The 25,278-nt window shown below is 37.6% G+C and overlaps 1 protein-coding gene across 3 annotated transcripts in view; it reads right to left on the reverse strand.

The window, feature by feature from the left end:
* slc4a10b (solute carrier family 4 member 10b) overlaps positions 1-25,278 on the reverse strand; it is a 67,140-nt gene that overhangs the window by 11,771 nt on the left and 30,091 nt on the right. For 2 of the 3 annotated variants that reach the window (XM_017692253.2, XM_017692254.2), the window contains 11 exons: positions 20,750-20,893; positions 19,871-20,009; positions 16,963-17,123; positions 14,519-14,707; positions 11,764-12,012; positions 8,847-8,935; positions 4,621-4,778; positions 2,973-3,060; positions 2,325-2,471; positions 1,921-2,015; positions 66-240 (listed from right to left, as the gene is read on the reverse strand). In XM_017692253.2, coding sequence (XP_017547742.1) covers positions 66-240; positions 1,921-2,015; positions 2,325-2,471; positions 2,973-3,060; positions 4,621-4,778; positions 8,847-8,935; positions 11,764-12,012; positions 14,519-14,707; positions 16,963-17,123; positions 19,871-20,009; positions 20,750-20,893 — 1,634 coding nt within the window. The remainder of the gene's footprint in view (positions 1-65; positions 241-1,920; positions 2,016-2,324; positions 2,472-2,972; positions 3,061-4,620; positions 4,779-8,846; positions 8,936-11,763; positions 12,013-14,518; positions 14,708-16,962; positions 17,124-19,870; positions 20,010-20,749; positions 20,894-25,278) is intronic. The other variant, XM_017692255.2, reaches the window with a different exon arrangement.

The following is a 25,278-nucleotide window of genomic DNA, read 5'->3' on the forward strand; positions in this document are numbered from 1 at the left end:
AAAAATTACAATGTAAAGGTGTCAATTTGCATAATGCATTTATGAATCTCTGTGTAGTCTCTTACTATGCGTCCCTCTGTGGCCTCCCCCAGCAGGCCTCCAAAAGTGATGACTGGAGACATGCAGGCGCAGTAGAGGAAGAGGAAAGAAGCCACACACTGCAGGCTGATGGCATCCGTGTAGTCTGACAGGTAGTGTGGTGCTTTGCGCTTTATATCCAGGAAAAACCCACCAAAAAACCTAGAACACACGGGACATAACATGCTGGTTTGAAAAGATCTTTCCTACAACCTGTATAGTCTGAGCTGATTTTGTTTCTGATGTGTCTTTTTGAAAAAACTGTCTAATGTTGTCTAATGTTTGAAAACACACAATGATTTTAGTTGTAGTAAATTTGTGGCCCAGTATTTAGTGCTGCTGCCTCTGTTAGTGCTAATGTCACATCATTAGCGTATAGACAAGAGAGCTATCAAAAGTTTCAGAGCCAATTCCATTGCTGCCGTCTCTCAACATGAAGGCCAAAGAAGCATCAATGTCAGTAAATCCACCATGGGGCTGAATAAATAAAAGAAATATCTTTGTAATATATTAAATTAAATATTAGACATGTCAAAAATGTATTGTTTATTATTTGACTGTTAAAAAGCTAGACCACCTTGATGAGCAGGGCTATACATTGATATTGGTATCATGTATGTATCAGCAGATAATTGCTTGAAAAACATTAATGGAACTGGATATATGTTTAAATTTAATCCATATTTGATGACGTATTTGTTGCTTTCTGGAAGGGCAGAATGTGTAGGTAGTGGTCAGCCACTCAGTTCCTATAATCTGATTGGCTATTTGAAGCAATTGTAAAATGCATGTTATATGAACCCTGTGATTATTATTAAACAATAAAACATTTTCTGAAAAACCTGTATTTGATCATATTTTATTTATTTACATTTTATAAAAACAATACACCACTTGTTAATGAGACCATGCGTTATAGAGATTTTTTCATGGGGATTGTAGTTTTATGCACTCTGCTTAGTGGTGGAATAAATCGCAGTAATGCATGGCCTCCCATGGCTTATTATGTTCATTTCTCCTGTGTTTGTAATACTAATCAAGGCTAACTGAGACCCAATGTTTTTGTATTATCACATATCAGCTGACGTACATTAAAAAATATTGGATATCAGCATCAGCCTATAATTCTCATATCGGTGCATCACTACTGATGAGCTTAGCAAGCTGCAAATTCATTGAGTATCATGCTTCACAACTTGAATCACACTGAATTTCTGATCATTATGCATGTAATTAGCACAGAACTACTACTAGAAAATGCATGCTCTAGGAAAATCACTTTAAGGTACCAATAATACAGAATATTTCCTTCTGAACTCCTTGCCAATGTAAAGTATACTGGAGACTTTAACCTCTGGCCACAGCGGATTAGCCTCACAATCTCAGGATCTAATTGGGTTAAAGCTGCTCTTAATGGGGCTTCATTTAACATGGGATTGCTGCAAATGAACGAGAGGAAAAAATGGGATTCAAGAACAGAAGGGGGCTGTTGTTATGAGAGGAGAGAAAGTTGCAGTAAGTTGTGAAAACTGTCACTCGCGGGGGGAGTCTCAGTGACCAAATGTCAGTTGTGGCGTCTGTCCAGTTCATTTGGAAGTTGTGAAACTTGATTTCAATGCCATGGCATTTGGTTATATACAGTAAACAGCTCATGAGCAACAAAGACTAATTTGCAATTAAGTCTTATTTTCTCTCATGCATACAGTTTTGCCCTGAACTTTAACACCTGCTTAACCTCACTCAAATGCACACTCTCTAGCTCTACACACACATACACTCTTCTGCTTACTCACACACACACACACACACACACACTTCTGAACACACACTGTCCAAACCGACCTCCCGGTGCGCTGTAGCTCAGGGCCTCCATGCCCCCCATGTTCCTCAGTCTCTGCCAGCTCTCCATTGGGGACAGCAGGGATTTTTCTCTTCTCCTGTTTATCACGCACACACACACACAGAGCACTTGTGTCAGCTCTGTCTCTTCCAGCTCGCAATATCGCTGGTTTGTGTGGAGTTCACAGAATAGATTGGAGGGAAACAAGGCAATGGCACTGGAAATTGCACCAGAGGGAAGAAAGAAACTGAACTCCATGGGCTCCAAATAAAATTGCTTTCATTTAACATTAACCTTACAGTGCTGTAAGTACCAATACCCTCCTTCTCAAAAATACTGTAAGTGCTTCTTCAAAGGAAGAATCAGTGCATCTGAAGGTGCTGCTCTACCAGCCTTGCACACTCACCTGAGAAGGGACGTTTTTCGGAGGCTCAATTCTAATGGATGGGTCCCATTCTCCAGGTGGCAGGACTGTTACTTGGTCGAGGAACTCATCGATTCCAGCCACCAGATCATTGCGGTCCTTGGCTTTATATGCAACATCATGGAAAACCTAGAATTCACATTAATCATTTTATAGTAACATGCTCAAATCTCATTTTTCACTTCCCTGAATAAAAAAAACATTTAATGCAAACCAAAAATTAAAACTGCTGATGAAAGTACATATTAGCATAACTCAACAGTATTGCCCTTACTCTGTTGCCATAGAAACACAGTAACGGACTGCTAGACAAAAAAGTGGCGTTCTAGCTAATTAGCAGGCGTTTGCATGTCATTATGTGTTCAGAAAGTGCTCTCAACACCGCAAGGAAGGAGTGAGAGAACGTGTGGAGCTGTGAAAGGCCTCGAGCTGCCTCCGTTCTCTCCATAATCGCATCCAGGGAAACCACTTCTGTCATAACTGACGCAATGCCCCTAACACTCTTGTAAAATGGAAGTTAAGCATCTCTAAAGCAGATTTGTAGAGGCAAAACACACAAAGTGGATGAAGAAGAAATAACGTTTTGGTTTTAGTTTTAGACTAAGTGTTTTAATAAAGATGCTTTCTCACCTCATCAGTCATTAAGGTTGCAATGGACCTGCCAATCTCATGATACTGTGGTCCTTTACCCAGAGGCCCCAGGAGAATGAAGAGGAACCTAACATACAGAAAACATAAATCTTGGTAGTTATAACTTCTGATTGCCATCAACCCTGAAGGCCACAAAACCAGCAAAATAATTACAGACAATATACGATCTTAAAGGATCCATTTCTGGGAAAACTGAATTTGGTCAATTTTTTGAAAGAAAGGAGTTTAAAGTAACATGCAAACATTGTTAAAGTGTCATAATGTATTGTTTACTCCCCAGTCAATACAGCCCATGCATGGAACCACTGCTGCATAAAGATATCATGTTTTATGTTTTCTCATGTTTCTGTGAGCATCTTTGTTGATGTCATGAGAAGTAACTCATTTACATATAAACCTATTCAGCCTGCAGCAGTTTAGCTGCATCTTTAGTTTCATATTTAAGTTCTTTGGACAGTTTCAGTCCTGCGCCCTTTTTGAATGAGGCACAATACAAGACAGCCAACCAGAACAAAGGTCATTTATCTTATATCAGTTTTTACTTCTAAGGGGTTAAAAATGCATTATGCTGGTTTTGGTACATAACGCCACACAAATGCTGCCAAAAAGGGAAAAAAATAAATATATGAAAAACAGGAACATGAATGTGTTTGCCATTGTTGATCATTTTCTTTTGTTGGCATTTTTATTCTTAATTAATGGCAGAAAATGTGTAGTAGGAAGACGTTTTAATTGTTTGGCAACACTAGTAAAGTTAAAGCCAGAGGATGAAAAACAAAGCCAGCTCCGCTCCAACTGTCTATTGGTAACCTTCAAATTTAAAGCCAACATCAAACACACTATTGTCACTGCAAAACACAAACATCCAGCCTAGCACTTTCCTTCATAATTGTCTCTTGAGCAACTTTATAACAATGATGATGATCCACTGACTGTGGTCAGTAGTGCTGCAGTCTTACATCAGCACAGAAGAAGAAGAAGAAGAAGAAGAAGAAGAAGAAGAAGAAAAAAAAACAATGATTACATTGTCATCAGTTGGGATAATGTTTCAGGATATACAGACAAAAAGACAACCTACTGGTTATTTCAGGGAAAATAAGTGAAAAAAACTGGAGAAATTCCTCTCTTGCTTCAAATGTGAAAAAAAAAAAATCCATCCCTCCACTGTGAGAAGACAACTCAACAGCATGAGTCTGAAAAAATGTGTTTGTCAATAAGCCCTTACTGAGAAAAGGAAACAGTTAACAAAGAAAAGAGGTTTCAAATCAAACAAAGAAGCTGCAGAAATCAACATCACTGAATGTGTTTGGGAGAAAAGCTCTAAGACTGAACTTTTAAGCTGTGGAAAATCTCTGCACATTGTATTTGAAGGCCATTTTGACTGGAAATTTTAAAAAAATGAAGGGTGGTCTCTGATTTTTGCATAGAACTGTACATTAACCACACTTTATTTCAGCTAAAATTGGCCAAATAGGTCAGAATCCTAGATGCCAGCTGGTTGCTAGCTAATAAACTACAGTGAACATTCCATAACCTACAAACCTACAGCACTCCACAGCAGCATTATAAAAGTGAACACTCTAATTTGTGCAGGGCCTCAAGGTTAGAGGGACAGTAGACTGCTGACCTGGTGGTTATGGGGACCTCTGCTAGGCCATTGAGAAGGACAGCAGGAGAGAGACGCACAAATGCCACCACTGGCTTCTCTAGGAACTCCAGCTCTCCTACCAGGATGTTTGAGGCTTCAGCTCCAGCAGGAATCTTCTTCATGAAGTGAAGGTCTATCTACATGCACAACAAGGACACCACACACAAGGCATCAGAAAATTAGCCAAGAGATCATTTGAGTTTTCTGCTGTTTCAGCTGTGCCAGTTTCCACTGTTCTCCACCTGCCACCATCCATCCTCCCTTCTTTTTCAGAAATGCTAAGAAAAAAGATTTGTACTGCTATTCTTGGTAGTAAAGACATATGACCTCATTAGTAAAAGTAGCATTAACAATTTCTATTTATTCAGATTTTGCTGCTATACAATTCATAATCAGACTTTGTTAAGACTAAAAGAATAAATAACAATATTTGTTATCTGTTTGTAACACTGGCTTCACTTTGTGCTTATTTTATAAGAACTGATATAGGAATATAATTTACATAGGAATAAAATTTACAAAGTCACTGTCACTGTCACACCCTAAACATGTAGTAATAGTACTACAAGAAATGATTTGCACACCAATTTTAACAATTGATTTATTCCATATTAACTAAACTTAAAGCATTTACTCTTTAAATACAGCTTTAGGAAACGTAACCTTATTATTAACTTCTATCCAATCAGGACCATCAAGCTTCTGTGACTGTGTTTTCTACGGTTTAACTACTAAATCTTTGGCCGCCTATTTGGAACTGCGCTACATTTTTCTGCTAAAACACATCCAATCCCACGCATTTATCTACATTAGTGTTATAACACTGAGGTAAAACAGTATTTGTTCCAGATTAATGGAACTTCTAATGAAGCTTCTGTATCATCCTTTCCATGTAATAAAGCTTACGGAGAAACATATTCTTCCGTAAACTAAAAAAGCTCACTAATTACTCCATTACATTTTCCGTAATGTATTTGCACATATGGAACAGTACAGAGATTACACATAGTTGCATAATCTGTAATCCTGTGTATTATGTAATATTTGATAATGTTCTGTTCCTTTTTTGATGTGCTCTCATTTTATGCTCATTTTGCTTTATTTCAACATTTACATTTACAGCATTTAGCAGACGCTCTTATCCAGAGCGACTTACAAGAAGTGCTGTCAATCTAGAGAAAGTATCTTTGCTAGTTACCAATAGCTTAGAGAAAAAGACAGTCCTGAGCTCAGATACTGCTAGAAACAAAATGTCACTGCAGACACCAAGAGAAAAAGAAACAGAGTTGAACGCAGAACTCTGTGCCATTCAATGCAATACAATAACAAACAATACAATACAATAAACAACAATAAGTGCAACTTATAATTCAGTGCTCATTTAAGTGCTGTGTAAAGAGATGAGCCTTCAGTCTGCGTTTGAAGACAGCAAGAGACTCTGCTGTTCGGACAGCCAGTGGGAGTTCATTCGACCATCTGGGTGCCAGTACAGAGAACATTCTCGACGCTTGTCTTCCGTGCACCTTGAAGGATGGCGGGTCAAGCCGAGCTGTACACTAAGCTCAAAGGGCTCGTGGTACAGTTCGAGATTTCACCATTGCCATCAAGTAGGTAGGGGCTGGTCCATTTTTGGCTTTGTAGGCAGGCATTAGGGTTTTAAATCTGATGTGTGCAGCTACAGGAAGCCAGTGAAGGGAGCGCAGCAGTGGGGTGACGTGGCTGAACTTGGGCAGATTGAAGATTATTTCAGCTATCCATTATTGAGTTGTACTCTCCCTTCTTTTACACTTCCTGTGTCTTTTTTTTCAACACTCTGTTGTAAAGACAAGTAGGCCTGTAATAAAAATCCTCTGGTATCTGACAGCAAGTCAATGATCTGTTTAATTTTAAATCGCTCCTTATCACAATGGCAAATTTGTGAGCTTAATTTTTGTAGAAAAAAAGCCAATCTGTAGGATCCACAAATGGTTAGAGTCAAGCAATTTGGTAATAAACAGAGCTTTATCAATGCAGACAGATGTTCATGGAGAGAGAGAGAGAGAGAGAGAGAGAGAGAGAGAGAGAGATATATAATGTTCTTATGCTCTGTTGAGGTGCATTAAGTAGCGGCAGTATTTGCTGATTTAGTATCAACAGAGAGAAAGCCAGATACAGTGTTTATGGGACAGGTGAGTAACGTGTGGTCTTAATGGATGATGGTGGTCAGTATGATTCTGTAGAGCCCATCATTGTTTCACCTTTATCAAGCCACAAAAAAAAAAGAGTTATACAAACATGAAATTAGCCACAGAGAAAGAAGAAAGAAACAATCATCGTTTAGATATACTTCAGCCGATGCTAATTTCAGTGTTTGATTTATTTATAGGCAGATGCAAACTCTATTTACTAATTGCAGTGAGAAAAATCAGGAATAATGAGATAGGTTTCTCTTATTCCACTCTAAATCACAGTTTTAGCATTCTACTCTAATAGCAGAGAATGTACTGCTGTGTAATGTGTTTTGTACTGTCAGTATATTCAGTATTGCGTGTGCCTGTACTGTGATTGTATTTAGATCATTCTGTTCTGCCTATTTTTGTTTACATGGTCATGTCTGTCACACCTGTCGTTTGTCAGGTGTAGGCCGGGCCTAATCTTGGCATCAGTCCAGCTATAAAACTGCATCAGTGCATTGTTTTACAGGCTGGCTAAGACTCTAGTACCTGCGTGCTAGAAATAAACTTTCTCCAGCTATACGGCTAGCTCCCTGGTTTGTGATGGGTTTGGATGCTTCACAGTGTATGAACTATACTGGGTCATCTGTGAAGTAGTCTAGTATACAGGCCCTACAAAAATAAGACTGAGCTGAAGTGCTACTAAACTCAAAGAGCACTATTCACTTATAATGTCACCTCAGTGTTTTGCAAACAAAAAACACAAAAACCCAGCATTTTACAGTCTGGTATTTTACCCAAAACAATGCATTTCATAATATGGTATTTCGGTAAAGAGCATGCTACATAGTGTATCATTTTAGACACTGTGAATTAAGCAACAAGGAGATATTTACCCTGCACCGAAGACAAAAAAGCAGACATTTAAAATAAGCAGCAAAGAATTTTACCATCTGCTATTTTACTAAAAACAATGTATTTGACATCATGGTATTAAAGTTAAGTAGCATCCTACACAGTGTATCATTTTAAGCACTGGGAATTAAGCAACAAAAAAATATTTAACCTGAGAGCACTGAAGGCAAAAAGGCAAATAAAAATCAGCCCTCATTAACTCCTTAACAATCCATATTTATTTCATACAAAGACAAACTAATGGAGCTACTCCTAGGTTACAGAAGTGTGTAATAATAATAATAATAAGTAGTGTGCCAGTGGGCCCATGGCTTGTTAATGGGTTAAGGATTCAAAATTATAAATATAAATTTATTGTCAATACAGAATCACTGCCTCACAACCACAACACAACACACCACAACATATAACATAACATAGTGATAACAGTATCACTTGATCATTTTCATAGTGTTGCTGCCTTGGTCTAATGGCATTTGCCTGTGACTCGCTCCAAAATAAGAATATCTAAATCACATTTATGTGAACACTAGATACCTGGCACAAATGAAACTCTCAAGATGAACTGCAGTAGGTATCATTAATATTCTTAATATTCTTTTTTGCCAAACATTCTGGTAAAGGAAGAATTCAGCAAGAAATCAAATTTATGCAATTCCTACCATGTCCTACATGTAATTAATGAGCTAAGACATATTTGGTGTCCAAAATGTGCTTATTTTACAACAGAAATAAGTATAGTAAATAAGAAGTAAAACCAGTAAAAAGGATTTTGGGTGATGGAAGAGTACAACAAAGAAGCAAGAACAAAGAAAGCAGACTACATTTCCGATAAGCGAAAATTTGTGCAAGTCTGATTTAACACCATCTCCTAAAAGGAATATCCCTGGAGATGAATGGAATGACTGAGTTTAAGACACTTGTTTGTACTACATAATTCCAGACAGCAATATTATGTGGGTGCTGCCATATGAAAAGACAATAATTCCCAAAAGAGCCTAAATTACATTAATTATGGGTTCTATTGTTGGATAGTTTCTTAAAACAAGCAAGGCATAGCTTTTACTGATTTAGCATTTGTGATTATGGTGATTATGGGACAGTGAAGCTGAAAGGCCTACAGTTGGTCATTCTTACCTTACTGAAATCCACTGTGCTATTCTCTCTGCTGACCTCTGGCTTGAGCTCAGGGGCACTGGGCTGAGCCTGGGGGGATATCATCTGGCCTGTGCACACAATGACAGTATGGAACACTAGTCATGCATTCAGTCCTGGTCCTTTGGCAACTACCAGCACCTACGGCCAAAGCAATCAATCATTTCTCGCCCAATGCAGATCAAGCAGAGCAGAATGCCTCTCAAGGTCTTAAGGTTAGAGTCAAGCAATTTGGTAATAAACAGAGCTTTATCAATGCAGACAGATGTTCATGGAGAGGGAGAGGGAGAGGGAGAGGGAGAGGGACATATAATGTACTTATGCTCTGTTGAGGTGCATTAAGTAGCGGCAGTATTTGCTGATTTAGTATCAACAGAGAGAAAGCCAGATACAGTGTTTATGGGACAGATGAGTAACGTGTGGTCTTAATGGATGATGGTGGTCAGTATGATTCTGTAGAGCCCATCATTGTTTCACCTTTATCAAGCCACAAAAAAAAAAAAAAAAAAGAGTTATACAAACATGAAATTAGCCACAGAGAAAGAAGAAAGAAACAATCATCGTTTAGATATACTTCAGCCGATGCTAATTTCAGTGTTTGATTTATTTATAGGCAGATGCAAACTCTATTTACTAATTGCAGTGAGAAAAATCAGGAATAATGAGATAGGTTTCTCTTATTCCACTCTAAATCACAGTTTTAGCATTCTACTCTAATAGCAGCTACAGCTACTGCTTCTTAAACATGATGTAGCACCAAACCTCATTAGCTTGGAGTGAGAATGACTGTGAGTGTGTCCTACACTGCATGAGTAGATTGTCTGCTTAGAAGTCGTGTTTTCTGGCTTCAAGGTTGCTGTTTCTGTGCAACTCTTGGGTGAGCACTCTGCATGAATTAGAGTGCTAATGGTGCTCGAAGCTCTTTCACAATCACGATGAGTGCAATGATAAACTCAGGGCTGCTAAGGGGGTTTGGTGCTCCTCATATGTTTACTCGTGTGAGGAAAGATAGCAACTTCCTAAACACAACATGTCAAAAGGTGGCGACAAATGATATGAACATAGTCCTTTGTTCTGCTAACAGTCTAAGAAGTTAACAGCTGAAGAAGATAACTTGACTGTAAATGAATAAGTGTGAAACATGCTTTACATGCTTTGACAATCGTTTAGTTTGTAGAACTACTACAGTTATTCTTAAAGTTTGATGTGAAAGCTTTGATGTGACTTGTGAGAAGCTTTCTGATTCGGAGTTCTGTAAAATGGTGGTGTCAGGGGTCACCGCATCTACAACGCAAATACAGCCATTTTATTTACTATCCAAAACCACCAGTGAACCAACAGGTTTCTTCTGAGTTTTTATATTTCGTTGACAATGGTAAAATAGTGTGAAATAAAAAAATAAAAGTTTTTATTGGCTACTACTTTGCTGTACAATGCCATTCACATACCACTTTGCAATGAATTTTTTAAAAATATGTTTTAGGCCAAAACCTGATTTCAAAACTATTGTAAAATAATGTCTCGGGCAATGTATTTGTAGCCATTTCATGTAATCAATTTTTTATTGTATTGTAGCTTTTATAACCATTAAATTCACTGCTATTGTGAATAATTCTGATTTGTTAAGTTTCTCTATAACAGTGCATTTCACATCAAACCACTCTGAATGACTTTGTTTCCATCTCAGCAATTGAAATATGCATAAATTTTGAAATTGGTGAAATACCCTTTCAATTATATCAACACGCCATTCGGCAAATACCTGAGAGGATATAATACTTTCATTAACAGGCTTAACATGGGTGGATTCAATAATGAAAACCAATAAAATGTTTTAAATGGCTAAAACTCAATTTAAAAAGTAACAGGCTACTTATTCATTTTGATACTAAGACCTATACATGCAGCATTATCCAAACATGCTGAGCTCAAAAGTACAAAATGTAGAAAGTCCATGTTAAAGGACATTACATTTAGTTTATGAAATTAACCTTCTATTATACTTTTTTATACCAAAATCCATTTTAATAATTAACAATGATTCAGTTTTGGTCAACATGTAATCAGTAAACTGAGTACTCTACTGAAGTGTATTCCTATAATGAAACTATGTCTGAAATAATGTATGAATGATACATGATCTGTTTCTCTATTGTTATTTCTACTCTTCCCAAATTACAAAAAGACCTGGTGAGGTCTGCATGATAGAGCCACATCAAGTCCTACATACTCAATGATATAGTGCTGTGTTTCTTGCCAAATACAGAGGGAACAGTACAAAATTACAGCCAACAGATATGCAGTTTGGCTCACAGTAACATCCTGTGGATATTAGTGGTATAGGTGAAAATCCCATCAATGAAGAATCAATATTTAGCGAATTGTTTTATATTGTAACAACCAGACACTTTCACAAAATACAACATAACACTGTTTACACAAAAACTTAACACTTAGCAAGAGGGGAAAAATAAATAGACGTTATTAGATTAAGATTATTATAGATAATTATTATCAGTTAATTTTCTTTTACTTGTATAATAGAAAATCATGAAACAGATTCAGAGAACTGGCTGCTAGAGTGCATTCATTACCATGTTATAGTATATCAGTTGATAACTGTGGCAAAATATTCAAATCAGTCAGGACCTACTTCTCATAAATCATTCGGTCATCTTTTTCTACAAAGCTTCCCTACATTACATTCCCTACACACTCCCATCTACTGAAGACAATATTGGGCATATTCATTTTGAACCTTGTTAAAAGAATTCCCCTTGATGCCACTAGATCCTTTAATTTATAATATACAAACATGTGCAACTGATAATGAAGAATAACCACCTTCACAGGTTATGTTTTAGGAAGAGCTAGAGAAGAAAGTCAAGTCTAAAGTTGCCTGGGTCCGGGTGGTCTTCTGACTGCAGAGAATAGGAGAGGTGTGGGCTGTGTGTGTGAGCTCGGTAGGGCGTGGGGGCTGGCTGGGTGGAGGTGGAGGATGAGTCAGGGAGTGGAGAGGAGATGGACACTCTGGAAGGGCAGCACCAAGGCCAGCACGGCGAGCAGGAAGATGCCTGCGTGCACCTCGCATCAGAGTTAAATGAACCCCAAAGAGAAGAATTAAGGGCTGAACAGAAAGATGAACCACCTGCCACACACATACACACAAACACAAACACTGAGAGGAGACAAGAAGAAAGGAGGCAGAGACACTGAAAAAGAGGATTAAACTAGGACAATGTTATGCAAATGGAGCTGAGTATCCACATAGTGGCATAACACACAGCTCGCACACACACAAAAGAGCAACGCTAAATCTTCCACGAACAAGCTTTCCTGGACATGCATTAGAGAAGGCCTTAAACTGAAACACACAGTTAACAGCACTTCTCAGTTGGAATATTGTTTTTATTTGACTTCAAATGAAAAAGTAATACATTTGCTTCATGCAAATGTGTTTTCATTTCCATATGAATAAAAATGTCATCATGTAAAAATGGCACCTTTTCAGTTTCACTTTTTTGGGCCATTTTTCACAGAATGTAAAGCAAACCTTTTTCAAATAATGTAAAAGAAAATATAATAAAATGGCTTTAGGTTAACTGTCGATATAAACTACCATTCAAAAGTCTGGAATCACCATTTAAAAGACTGGAAAATGGTTGGAATTACTGTTTTAAGTGATAAAACCAAAGTATCTCACCAGTAATCAATTCTATTGATGTGTCATTTGCGAAAGAGTCTGTTCTTTTAGGTTGTTTTAGCTGAATGTTTTTTTTTTGGCTCCACCCCTTCATTATCCCCAACACCTGTTTCTTGTTGTGTTAATGCAATAAATCTTAGACATGTTTCTGATTGCACTGTCAGAAAAGAAGATACAGGTATTTTTGTTCATGCAAATGTGCAACAATAGCCTTAGAGAGTCAGTTTTTTCCCAGCAAAAAGGACATAATGGTTTAATGGTTTAAAAGGAGAAAAATAACTGCCTGGAATCAAGAGTGTATGGAGTCAACGCAACTTAGAAAATGTAATTGTAATTTAATGCATCTTAAACTATATTCCCTAACTAAAGTTACTGAAGACATACCTTTAAGGGGAACCACCCCAGTGCCAGTCAGTAATGTGCAATTTATATTAATATTTATTTATATTAATATTTATGTGTCTGCTTGTTCATAAATTGAGTTTGGAACACAACAAAGTTTCAACTTTGTTAGATCGCATTCTTTACATATGAAATAAACACAACAGAAGTACAACAATTGAAAAACCTGTATAACACTTTGAATTAGGTTATAATTAAATTACCACCCAGGATGTCAGGTATTTGAACATTAGTGAGCAAATCTCAGGCAGACAACTTATCAAGGAATTCCTGTAAATTTTAGCATATTATTTATTATTTAATAACTTAAAATTTGTTGTTCCTAAAATACTTATATTGAATAAAACATCTTAAAACACTTTCTCAACTCTAGGTTATAATCAAGACTATAGTAATTCTATCTACACAGTTTAGGTTACTGAATACTATAACAATTATTAGTATAATGTAGTTTGCATGTCTGTGTGGGTTTCCTCCGGGTGCTCCAGTTTCCTCCCACAGTCCAAAGACATGCAGTCAGGCCAAATGGACATGCTAAATTGCCCCTAGGTGTGAATGTGTGCCAACCTGTCCAGGGTGTTCAGAGGATAAGTGCCTTTGACAATGTGTGTGTTTGCGTATTAGTGTGATTACAAACTTTTGAATGGTAGTATATTACATCAACACAATGATTGCCAAGAGTATGCAAACTGATGTATTGATGTACGTTGATGTATTTTACTCATGTGTAAAATGTAAAATTTGAGTAAAGAAAATTTAATGCATTTTTTTAACATAGACTTAATCTAAGTCCATTTTCACCCGTTCATTCATTCATTCATTCATTCTACAACAGAGAATTCGAGTTATGCACATGCAATCTGGGGAACATGTACTGTAGACAAGCACAAATAAAAGCACAAATGGTACTAGTGAATGTGCACAAATACTCCTACACATACATGTTCAGCTGCATGACTGCAGTTTCTTCCATGTGATCCTCATCATCAACTAGTGGATCAGACTAAGATAGCATATGCATGTGCACTGATTTCCTTTCCAGCTTCCTGCACCACAAAGTCACAGAGCTTAAGAGAATCTTCCAAAACAATGATCCAGATTAATACATTTTAATGAGAATGAAAGCTACTAAGAGTGTTTTACGTTGAGTTTAGCCCTCAATCCTAAATCCAAAGCAGGCCAACTGAACATCTCTACTGCAGATTTAATGCACATTTAGGATTAAACCTTAATGGAGAGTATCTATAGCATTTCTGGATATATCTAAAAGACTTTTTGACCTTGTTGTAATAATTATACTATTCTGTTGGCATGTGCCCTCATACAGCATAATCATAAGCATATGCTGAACCAGAAAGATTGACATGTAATATGCTATATAGAGGAGATCAGGAATAATCTGTACTGACTGCCCTGCCATTACATAACATAAATTGCACGTCACATTAACTTGAAGGCTGAATGTGATATTATGTATAGCAATGTACTTCAAAGGAAAGGAAAACTACATGAACTGTAGAAGTGTAATCGCCTTCAGAATACTCCATACCGTTTTTGTCCATAGAGTTTGGTTCTGACTGCTTCTTGCCAATGTCAGCGAAGGAGCGCACTATGGGGATGCGGTTGGCCAGTTTTTTCTGGTTCTGATGATGGTGTTGCTTGAGCAGAGCTTCACGGACCTTCTTCCTCAGCTCTTCATCAAGCTCTCCCAATGCTTCCTGCTGGTCCAGCACCATGTCTGAGAGAGAAAGAAAAGCATAATTCCAAACTAACCCTAAGAACTACAAGTCAGAGACAGAGATGACCCTTAATTTAACGCAAAATGGCCATTAAGTGCAAAGAGAAATTTTTGAGGTTAGTTATAAGATTATCGCACAAGGAATGGGACAGTCAAAGGAAAGAAAGTGAAAAAAGAGGAGTTAAAAGGTACAGAGAACATCAGACTACTGTTCAAGACCTGTTAGACCTCCAAAACTGTCACCACCAGATAAACAGCACTTAAAACTTTTTTCGTTGAGAGAGAGCTCCACTCTTGCTTCAGATCTGCAAAAATCTGCAGATGACAATCCTATGGATCTCAACAGATGTACAGCTGTCAAGAAGCAAATGGACAAAAAAAGAAAAAATCTGGTGTCACCAAAACAATGGACTGGTCACCCCAGTGTCCAGACCTCCACATTACTGAATGTGTTTGGAATTACATGGATCACAAGAAGCAGAAAACCATTTCTAAGACTGAACTTTGCAAGTGTAGGAAAATATTCCTGAAGATTTTTTATTTTCCTGATGCTGAAAAAAGAATTATTTGTACTTTATGGCTGTTTTGAATGGAAATTAAATAAATGAAGTTTTGACTTTTGCAAATTATCATAAACCTGTCAAAGATGTTCCCACTCAGACAACTTTATGACGTATAAATACGCGCTTTACCTCATGATAGCTGTACAGCACTGAATTACACTAGTCTTCTTTAACGGACATTGAAAGAAAAAAAATCTGTGGCCACATCTGCATAATGTGTAATATACACCAGATGCTGGTATCTACCTGGAAATATTCCTTTATTTGGACTCTAAAAACATCTGCTATACCTGCTGTAGAATGGTGTGACTGAAAGTGGGCTCTGAAATTGTGCTTATGTGCACCAGAAAGGTATCAATAATTAATATCCTGTGAATAATAAATGGACTGATTAATACTTTACAGAGCATATGTCTCAGCCTTGATACTGAACCAATGTACTATTTAGAATGACTAATCTGCACTAAGTATTTTAGGAATAAATGTAATATGTCGGTATAGAAACGCTTGATATTCCTGACACCCCTATAAGTGAAGGTAATGGGACAGTACTCAGTAAGGAGCAGTGAAGTGTGCAATAAACAGCAGCTAAAAGAGCATCACATTATGTTAAAAATAATGGCTCTTTGCAAATAGAAAGAGCTTTTCCACCCACTGTTGCCATTTTTCTGTTAATTCATTCCAACGGAAGACAATAATTTTAATTTTTACAGAGCAGAAAATCACAAATGAGAGAAGCGAGTGGAACAAAAGACATCAACTGACCTTTCATCAAACATGAAACAGATGCTAATTTATTAAATGTAAATGGCCTTGTAGAACCACAATGCAAGTACTTTGAAAAGAAAGAGGCCCTTTTAGTTGAGCTCATGGCTGAGCAACTCAGCACAATCATATTTTCAGGAAAGCAGGGCAAAGTTGCTTACAAGAGGATGTTGGACTTTCATAGTTCATAGTTACAATATGCAAACCCCCCCATCTGCAGAACATCCCCCACAAACAACTGTTTGTATTGTAGACAGGTCTTTTACATTTTCAGCAGGGCATTTTGCAAGAAAGATACAAGGCTTAAGACATCACTACAGATGCTCGATGACCATGGAAGAGGCTGCTCAAGTGCCTTTCTGTTTCTCTGTTCAAAACAGAAGCGTGCAGAGTAAGCTAAGCTGGATTATTTGCTGGTTACAAGCCACTACCAGGGATTTAATGAAGATTTCTGGCAACAAGATGCTAAATATCCACAGAGCAATGTGTGCAGATGTTGCTTTAGTCCCCATTTTTCTCCTCACAGGATGTTCATTGTACAGTTTAGCAGCTCTATATAGTATAACTCTTTTTTCTTTGGGAAAAAGACCTCTCTCCAATGACTCATCTGATTCTATGCAACATATCAGCCAGACATGGGTATGTATGGTCAAAATGCAGACTAGATTGTTTAGCATTCCCTGATAATTAACAATGCCTGACCAGGGGTTCCAAAGATACAACAGGCTCCAACTGTATGCTAATCTTCACTCTCACAGAAATACTGCTGGGTTGACTACATTCACATGTAAATATTGAAGTAACATTATTAGCATGGATACTGTGGTGGCCAGAGAGCTGCAGATTTGAATCGTAGTTCTGGTAGTATGACTTTAGGTTGTTACCTGCATTCTCTTTCATGGAGCTCTCTTATACACATACACACACCTGCAATCTCCTCCAAAGAGCTAGCCCTCATGTCAAGCAGCACAGTGCCATTGATAATGCAGCTGCGTAGCTCGAACAAGCTATGCAGAGAAAGTGTGGCCACATAGGGCTTACTCCATCTCTCCCCTCCATCCTCCACATCTTCCTCAAACTTCAGCCATCTACAGACAAAGAGAGAGACACACAGAGACAGAAGGGGAGAAAGAAAGCATAACAAGGACAGTCATGAGGTCCACCAGAGCCAAAGTTAAACAGATGTAGGATTTAGGACGTTTACACAGTGCTTTAAATATATAGCTGTAGAATGAGAAGAGACTGTATGACTCTCAATTCTGAGAACTTAAGATCGAGTTCAAGGTGGGACTATAAGACCCGAGAGGAGGTGGGGTGGTGCTAAAACTTCATCACAGGAAACAGAAGGTAAGACTTGTTGAAGATAACAAAGAGCATGATGTCAATATTAAAACACAAAAACAAACACTATTATTAACAGGAGTAATAACAGTGTACTTTCTAATAAATTCTGATTTATATTCAGTATACGGATTCAATGTGATTACCTATTTCAGTAGCAGTTTTTTCCACTGTCAAAGAAATGCTTAGTCTGATCTGCACATAGCTATGAATATTTGAGCAAAATACCTCAACAATAACCATTTTGATGATAATTAAGTAGAAAAAGGAAGGACTATTAATAACTGTGGTGGCATAAATCAAAAAAATGTTTACAGTACAGTCAAAACGTGTTGAGAACAATTTCATTAGTAACATACAGGCAGGAGAGGCTAGTGCTTCTTTCTTTTTTGCTGCCTTAACTGCATACAGAACATTTACTGATGAACTCCACAACTATAGCAAAAACACATGATGTTACTGGCTAAAAATAAACAAAATAACAATTCATGTTGGTTTTGGTTAACGTTTGGTTAAAGGTTTTGCTCTAATGTATGGGAATATGGGCAAATAGCCATTCAACATTCTGAATGAAGCCAAGTGAAGTGAAGTGAAGTGAGGTGCTTAGCTAATCTCTTCTCCACAATGTCAGATAGATTATGGCAAATGCCCCCATCAAAAAAATAAAATAAATAAAACTAAAAACAAATTTATGTTGCAATTTTAGAACTATCACCCCTGTTCTCCCCTGACTTTGTGCCAGTGTTGTCTGTTTGTGCCAAAATCATCTTCAGGCCCTTTGCATCCTCCAAACAGAATGTGCCACTACTAGGAATGTAGCTGCATTCTTTATTACTGCTGCTTTATTTAGTCTCTCTCTCTCTCTCTCTCTCTCTCTCTCTCTCTCTCTCTCTCTCTGTTCTCTCTCTCTCTCTCTCTCTCTCTCTCTCTCTCTCTCTCTCTCTCTCTCTCTCTCTCTCTCTCTCTCTCTCTCTCTCTCTCTCTCTCTCTCTCTCTCTCTCTCTCTCTCTCTCTCTCTCTCTCTCTCTCTCTCTCTCTCTCTCTCCCCCTCTCTCTTTTCACACTCAAACACACACACACACACACACACACACACACACACACACACACTCTACAGTGATGCAAGGTTATGTAAGCCCACATTAGCTCAGACCACTAATCAGCAGGTCTGATGTACAAGCCATCACTCACACTTGCAGGCATGTAACAGCCATCTCTCTGGCTTAGAATACAACTGCACTACATTCAAAATTATATAATGTCCACATTAGGAAAACATGTGCTCTCCAAAAGAATTTATTTTTCTTAATTGCTGCATTTATCATTTCACATTTCCTTACAAATGCTGAAAACTTGAATTTCAATTCATGAAAGCACTTTCTGCTTCACCAGTTCAACCAGTTCAACTTAGAGTGTAGGGTCTTCCTGTATATTGCTGTTTTTTTATTTAAAATAGCAGTACACAAATATATCATACAACCACTAGAATCCCTGTGGCATCAACCCATCTTGCCAGCACTCCACTGATTTACATGCTAATAAATACAACCAAGCTAACAACAGTTCTCTTTACTCTTTACTTAGTCATCAAGCAAAAACTTTTTCATTCAGAACAAAATGGACACCAGAGACAAGTTTTTAACCCTTTCAACAAGAGAAAAGAAGCTAAACTGAGGCAAGTTATGTAGATAGCCAAGTTGCTACCTAGCTGTCTTCTAGTTTGTTCTCCTCACCTGACAGGTCATTTCTGTTGTCTGTTCTCTCTATTCTAATGATAATTTGAAGACAAGGTCACTACAGTATACACCTGTAATAATATATCACTATTGTTGGAACAAAACCTTATATCTCCATTTTTGTCATTTTCAGTTTTTGACATAATTCCTGCTGGCCTTTAGGTTGTGGGTAAATTTCATGATTAATGGACCAAAAGGAATGACCCAAAATGACTTGGGAAAAAAATCTGGTTCCACTGACTTACATTAAGAGTAAAGTAGGTTTTTTCCCTTCTCCTGTAAAGCTACCATTTTTGAGATACAAGGTTCTTCTGATAACAGTGATATGTTACAATATAATATGTAATAAATATGTCAGCTATCCAGCTTTCTTCACTAGCTAGCAAAGTAATAAATACAAAAAACAAAAATAACTTATATATATATATATATTTTTTTTTATATATATATATATATATATATATATATATATATATATATATATATATATATATATATATATATATATATATTATGGTTTTAAAGTCAAGGTCTAGGCATGGGAATCGGTATTGAACACTTTTTAATGTGTATCATCTCTAACAAGCATCATCTCTACTGTCTTTGGAAACTTTGACCTCACTTTGACCTCTTAAAAACATTCTCAAGGCTATATATACTGAGAAACCTGTTACAGCAAGGCAAAAATTTGTTGCTTAAAGATCACATGATTGACTAGAAACACTATGCAGAGGTGTGAGAGGCTTGAGGTGGATCACCTGGCTGTTTCTCTCCACTCAGCATCTTCTCCATCACGCATACAGATTTCATCCAGCTCAGTAAAGAGGTCATGTGGAATGTGTTCTTCATCATCATCCTCAGTTCCCAGCAGAAACTGGACTCTCTGAGAGGGCGTGTCTGCAACACACAGAGTGAATATTACCAGACCAGAAGTGTGTTTCACATAGCAGAATTTTAAAGTACTTCAGCTCCGAAAGATCATCTGCCCTGATTTTCAGATATTTCAGAGCAGTTCTTTTATTTATATGAGCCGTTTAATCTCATACCAGAACAAAACAGAAATAGAAGACTGGCTACTTACATAATAAAACTGTTAGCGATGTCAGTTATGTAAATGAAAATGTTTCTCACATAAAATCACACAATGTTATCTTTAGTCTGTGCTAAGATCACAAAGCTTCATGCCCCCATCCCATCTCTTCTTCTTTTTTAATGTGCAGTGTTTCTACTCAGAATCAATGTGAGACTACGGTGTTATTGACATATGAATTGACTGAGCATAATCGTGCAGCCTCACAGAGGAGGCTGAGTGACTCATCGACATGTAGCGGCTGGCTAAATGAACAGCGAGTCTGTGAAGAGGCTGCTTAGAATTCACACAGCACAGAAACAACCTCGAGCAGAAGGTCATATATATATATATATATATATATATATATACATACAGATATATATATATATATACATACAGATATATATATATATATAGAGAGAGAGAGAGAGAGAGAGAGATACACGTAGGTATAGAAGGAAAGACAGAAGAGACAGAGGAAAGACAGAAGAGACAGAGGGAGAGAGCGAGAGAAATTAAGACAGAGCAAGATTAAAGTACAAATAAAGCAAGACAGAACTTTTACCATATGCAGGTGACTCTCGTCCATCCCCCGCTCCTGCGTCTCTCTCTCTGCTCCTTTTCCTGTGTCTGTGGCCATGGTGACGATGGCGTCTGCGGGTCCGCCGCCCCAAGGGGACATGCACCCCAATATACAGTGTCCTGTGACCTGTGTGTACAAAGGAAAAGGACTGAGTACTCTCAAAAACACAGGTGTTCTGTGAACCACTCTGACTGCCAGAAAACAAGGATGCCAAAAAGAGTGCACTGAATTTATGGATTGTACAGGCACCATTCTGCCTAATTAGTTCAAACTGTAGTCCAAAAGTAAAAAAATATTTTAAAACACTTCAGTATTCAGACTTTAGATATTTACAAGGATTATATTATGACCTATTTAAACCTAAAGCATTCATTGAGATAGTAATAAGTGAAAAATGTGTCATCGTTTATAGGATTCTTCCTATTGGAACTAAATTTCAACTTGTGAGAATAATACTTAAAATTACTTACGTTTTGAAGTTAAAAGAACTAGATTTATCATGAGTTTAATTTGGGTTAGTTTGTGTATGGACTCTTATTTTAGCCACTCCCTGCATTACAGAGCGTCCTTGTCCCTCATGGCCACATGGTGAGCAGTTAATATTTTAAAATAAATGCATCACAAAGTCTAAAAAAATGTGTGTAACCTTAAGAACTGTCACTACTGAAATTCACATTTTCTGCAATGATGCAGCCTTCCGCCCAATGACCGCTGGGACAGGCTCCAGCAGCCCCCGCCACCCAGAAGGAGAAGCGGCTTAGAATGTGTGTGTGTGTGTGTGTGTGTGTGTGTGTGTGTGTGTGTGTGTGTGTGTGTGTATGTAATGATGTAAACGTGTTGGTGTTTCAAACAAAACCATTATGACTGTACATTATAAACTGTTCAAAGATATGTTGTTAGTTATGTACTGGCTAGCGTTTTTGAGTTATGCTAAAAATTGCGAAAAAGTGAAAACTGATGTTTTTTGGTAATACGTCGAACGTGTTATCATTGTTTTGATCATGACAAAATGGAATGTTCAATCATTAGTTTTAATAAGATGGGCGCAATTAAAGTATAGGGTCATTCAAAGCAAAAGGATTTTCGTCTAAAGTCCAAGTTAGCCTGAAATGTGTTTTGAACTTTGACTTTTAATCAATTCAATAGAATGACCGACATAACTGTCTTTGCATTAAAGATGTATGTGATGAACCTTTTTCAGGTTTCAGTTCTCTCCACATACCTCAAAGTTTCTATACCAATTAAACTTGCTCCTACAGCTGCACATCTACGCCAAGAACCATTTAGTAGTGTTTATTTTGAAGAATTTAGTGGCCAACACCATCACCCCGCACTTTAAGACTGAATTTTCAATTCTCCATCCAGGCAGAAACACCCCTGATTTATAGGGCACGTATCGAATAATTGATAATTATTAATAAAGGCTGGCCACAAAACTGATAAGTAGAATCTATAGTTTTTTTTTTCTCCCGAAGTGTGAGTGTTTTGCACTCCGATCACATCCTTCTCAAAATCACACTCCACACTACTCAATTTTTTTTTATCTGCAGCACTCACACTGGCAGTATATCCATATTTTAACAATCACATTATCACATTAGCTATCACCTGCTGATGCAAACTAAATATTGTGATGAATATCATGTGTTACAGGTATCGTTATATTGTATTTTTGCCATGTCAGCCTACTCCTAACACTACATTCACATACTGTTGTAAGTCATTTTAGATAAGGGTGTCTGCTAAATACATAGATCATAATGACTACTGAAGCAGATGCATTATAAATAGGGAGTTTGTATAGAGAATTACAACTTTCACAGGTTGTTACATACCTGTACTGTGATCTGCTAGTTTATCCACACAATTTAATTTCATTACAGGATGATGTTGAAAAAGGATGCTTTCTAATAGTGTTTACAATGACAGTAAATACTGAACAGCACTCCCCTTAATCTGAATTTGAATCATTTGGAGGTCATGGCATTTCTAGTTCACTGAAAGTACACACCACAACTGTGTCACACTTTTAAAAAATGCCATTGGAACGTTTTAGCTGATTTCATCATTTTACTTAAATTAGTCCTGGCAGCTGAAGCTTTAGGAAACAGTTTAGTTTTAACATCTGCCACAGAGACCACACACACACACACACACACACACACACACACACACACACACACACACACACACACACACACACACACACACACACACACACACTGTAATAAATGGTAGTTCTAGGGCTGTAATATAAACGGTTTCTTTTTTATGTGCTTTCCTGTGTAAACACAGCCTTGAAACCTAGCATTCTCCATCATTACTCAAGCCCCCCAACCTCCATGGAGAAACTCTAAAACTCTACAGTATGCATGTACACACTCATAAAAAGCCTCACAGCTCGATGGTTACAGTCAAACTACGAGTGGTGACGAGTCTTGAACCTGTGGCATTAATTTCTCAAGCACTTTACAGCAACATATCAATTCAGCAGCATGACAAAAACAGACTCTAGAAGCAAAAAATTACTTTTCATGTAGACATTTAACCCTCTTGGAATTCTGCTGAAGCAGTTGGAAAGCACCAGACTGTGGGGACTAATCATGATGTAGAAACCAAACTAGAGTTTCTTTCTTTTACTCAAACTAAGAGAGTGGGTAGGCACCAACAGCCTGCTGTATTTTGGCTAGAGGGTTATAAATATCTAAAGCTGTAAATAGTGAGGAGGAGAATGTGCCAGAGCTGTCTGACCTACACTAGCAGCACTCATAGGCTCCCCAGGTCCAGATTAGCTGTCCACAGATCTGCAGAGGAGGCCACACTGAGGAGGTGGCTAAATGCTTCCCTGTATACAAAGACTTTTTTTCCTGAAGGAATAAGTTAAAGGTTACTAAATAATTATGACACTACATTTAACTCATCTTACCAAATTTTTCTAAATATACTAAAACATGACATTAATATTCATTTCAATATAAATATACAGTAACATACACTATGATTCTAAAACATGATATCAAACAGTTTTTTTGTATGTGTGTGTATGTCTGTGTCAGTTAAAGTACAGACCTATACCCAGTCTCCCCATTCATTATAGCCAATTCACAAACCTCTCAAATACTTTTGGGTGACAAACCAGCATAAAGGGTTAGTAAGAGCCTCAGTGCACCTTGACATACATTATTATCTAAGTCTCTGGAACTGTACTGGAGGGATGCAACACAATTCTTCCAAAAGATATTCATTCAGCTGGTGTTTTAATGGTGTTAGTGAAAAGCATTGTCTAACATGAAAGTCCAAAATCTCCCACATGTGTTTAGACCTGGTGACTGTAAATGTCAAAGCATATGATTTACCTCATTTTTAGACTCACTGAACCATTCAGTGACTCCTCATGCCCTGAGGATGGGGGTACTATCATCCTGGAAGAGTGTTTCATCATAGGTTCGAGTCAAAATAACTTTGTATTGACTTGGAGTGACTCTTCCCACTAAGTGTACAAGTGAGTCCAAACCAGGCCAAAATGCCCGCAGAGCATAACATACACTGAAACCCCATCTGTTTTTCTTATTAAATACTATAAAACAAGCATCACATCATTTGTCATTGAAAGAGTGCTTACAATCACAAATACCACCCCTATTCACTGAGGTCTTTCCCGTACATCTAAATGCAGATGTCACTTTAGCCACTGTTTCTACTGGAACACTCGTCAGTTAAGCAGTCTTTTGTGACTGAAGCTCCTGCCATCTGCACTCCAATCACAAACCCTCTTTCAAAGTCACTTAAGCCAAAGTCATGTCAAAGTTTATCTAAACAATGCTTTTTACAATAGACATTGTCACAAAGCAGCTTTACAGAGAATTCTAGGTCCAAACCCTGATGAGCAAGTCAGAGGTGACAGTGGCGAGCAAAAACTCTGCAAGAGCAAGAAGAAGCAACCTTGAGAGGAACAAAGAGTCAAAAGGAGATTCATTCTCCTCAACAGTAGATAGCAAAACAGTAACACAAGAGTAATATGAGCAAAGAATAAGGCCTTACCATTCATGTAAAATATTAAAATATAGAGAAAAGAGGGGAAAAAGCAGCCTGTCCTTGGACAGAAGTATTTAGATTAAGCAATAACTGACACTGCCACATTGCATGGTAGGTGGTAACTGCTTAATAAATTAACGTTTCTCGACTCATTTATTTAGCTTTTTATTTTGTGGTCAGCAATATCCTTGAATAAGGAATCTGTGTCAGTCATTTTTCTTGGTAGTTTCTCCCTTTAGTTGGCCTGTGAACTAAGAGTTCTACTATGCTTTCATGCACACACTTGGTTGGAAACTAAAACAATAATGCCAGCTGTCAGCTTATTTATCATCATGTTAAGGAGCTGACCTGCTTGTTTGTCAAAACAAAACATTTTCTATTTGTTGCCACTGATCAGAAGCACACAGAGCAGATGGCATCTGAACTGGTCCCATTCCAGTGATCATGAGCTCCACAATGACATCTGGAAACAAAGT

This window comes from Pygocentrus nattereri, chromosome 6, assembly GCF_015220715.1.
Source record: "Pygocentrus nattereri isolate fPygNat1 chromosome 6, fPygNat1.pri, whole genome shotgun sequence".
Taxonomy (NCBI): domain Eukaryota; kingdom Metazoa; phylum Chordata; class Actinopteri; order Characiformes; family Serrasalmidae; genus Pygocentrus; species Pygocentrus nattereri.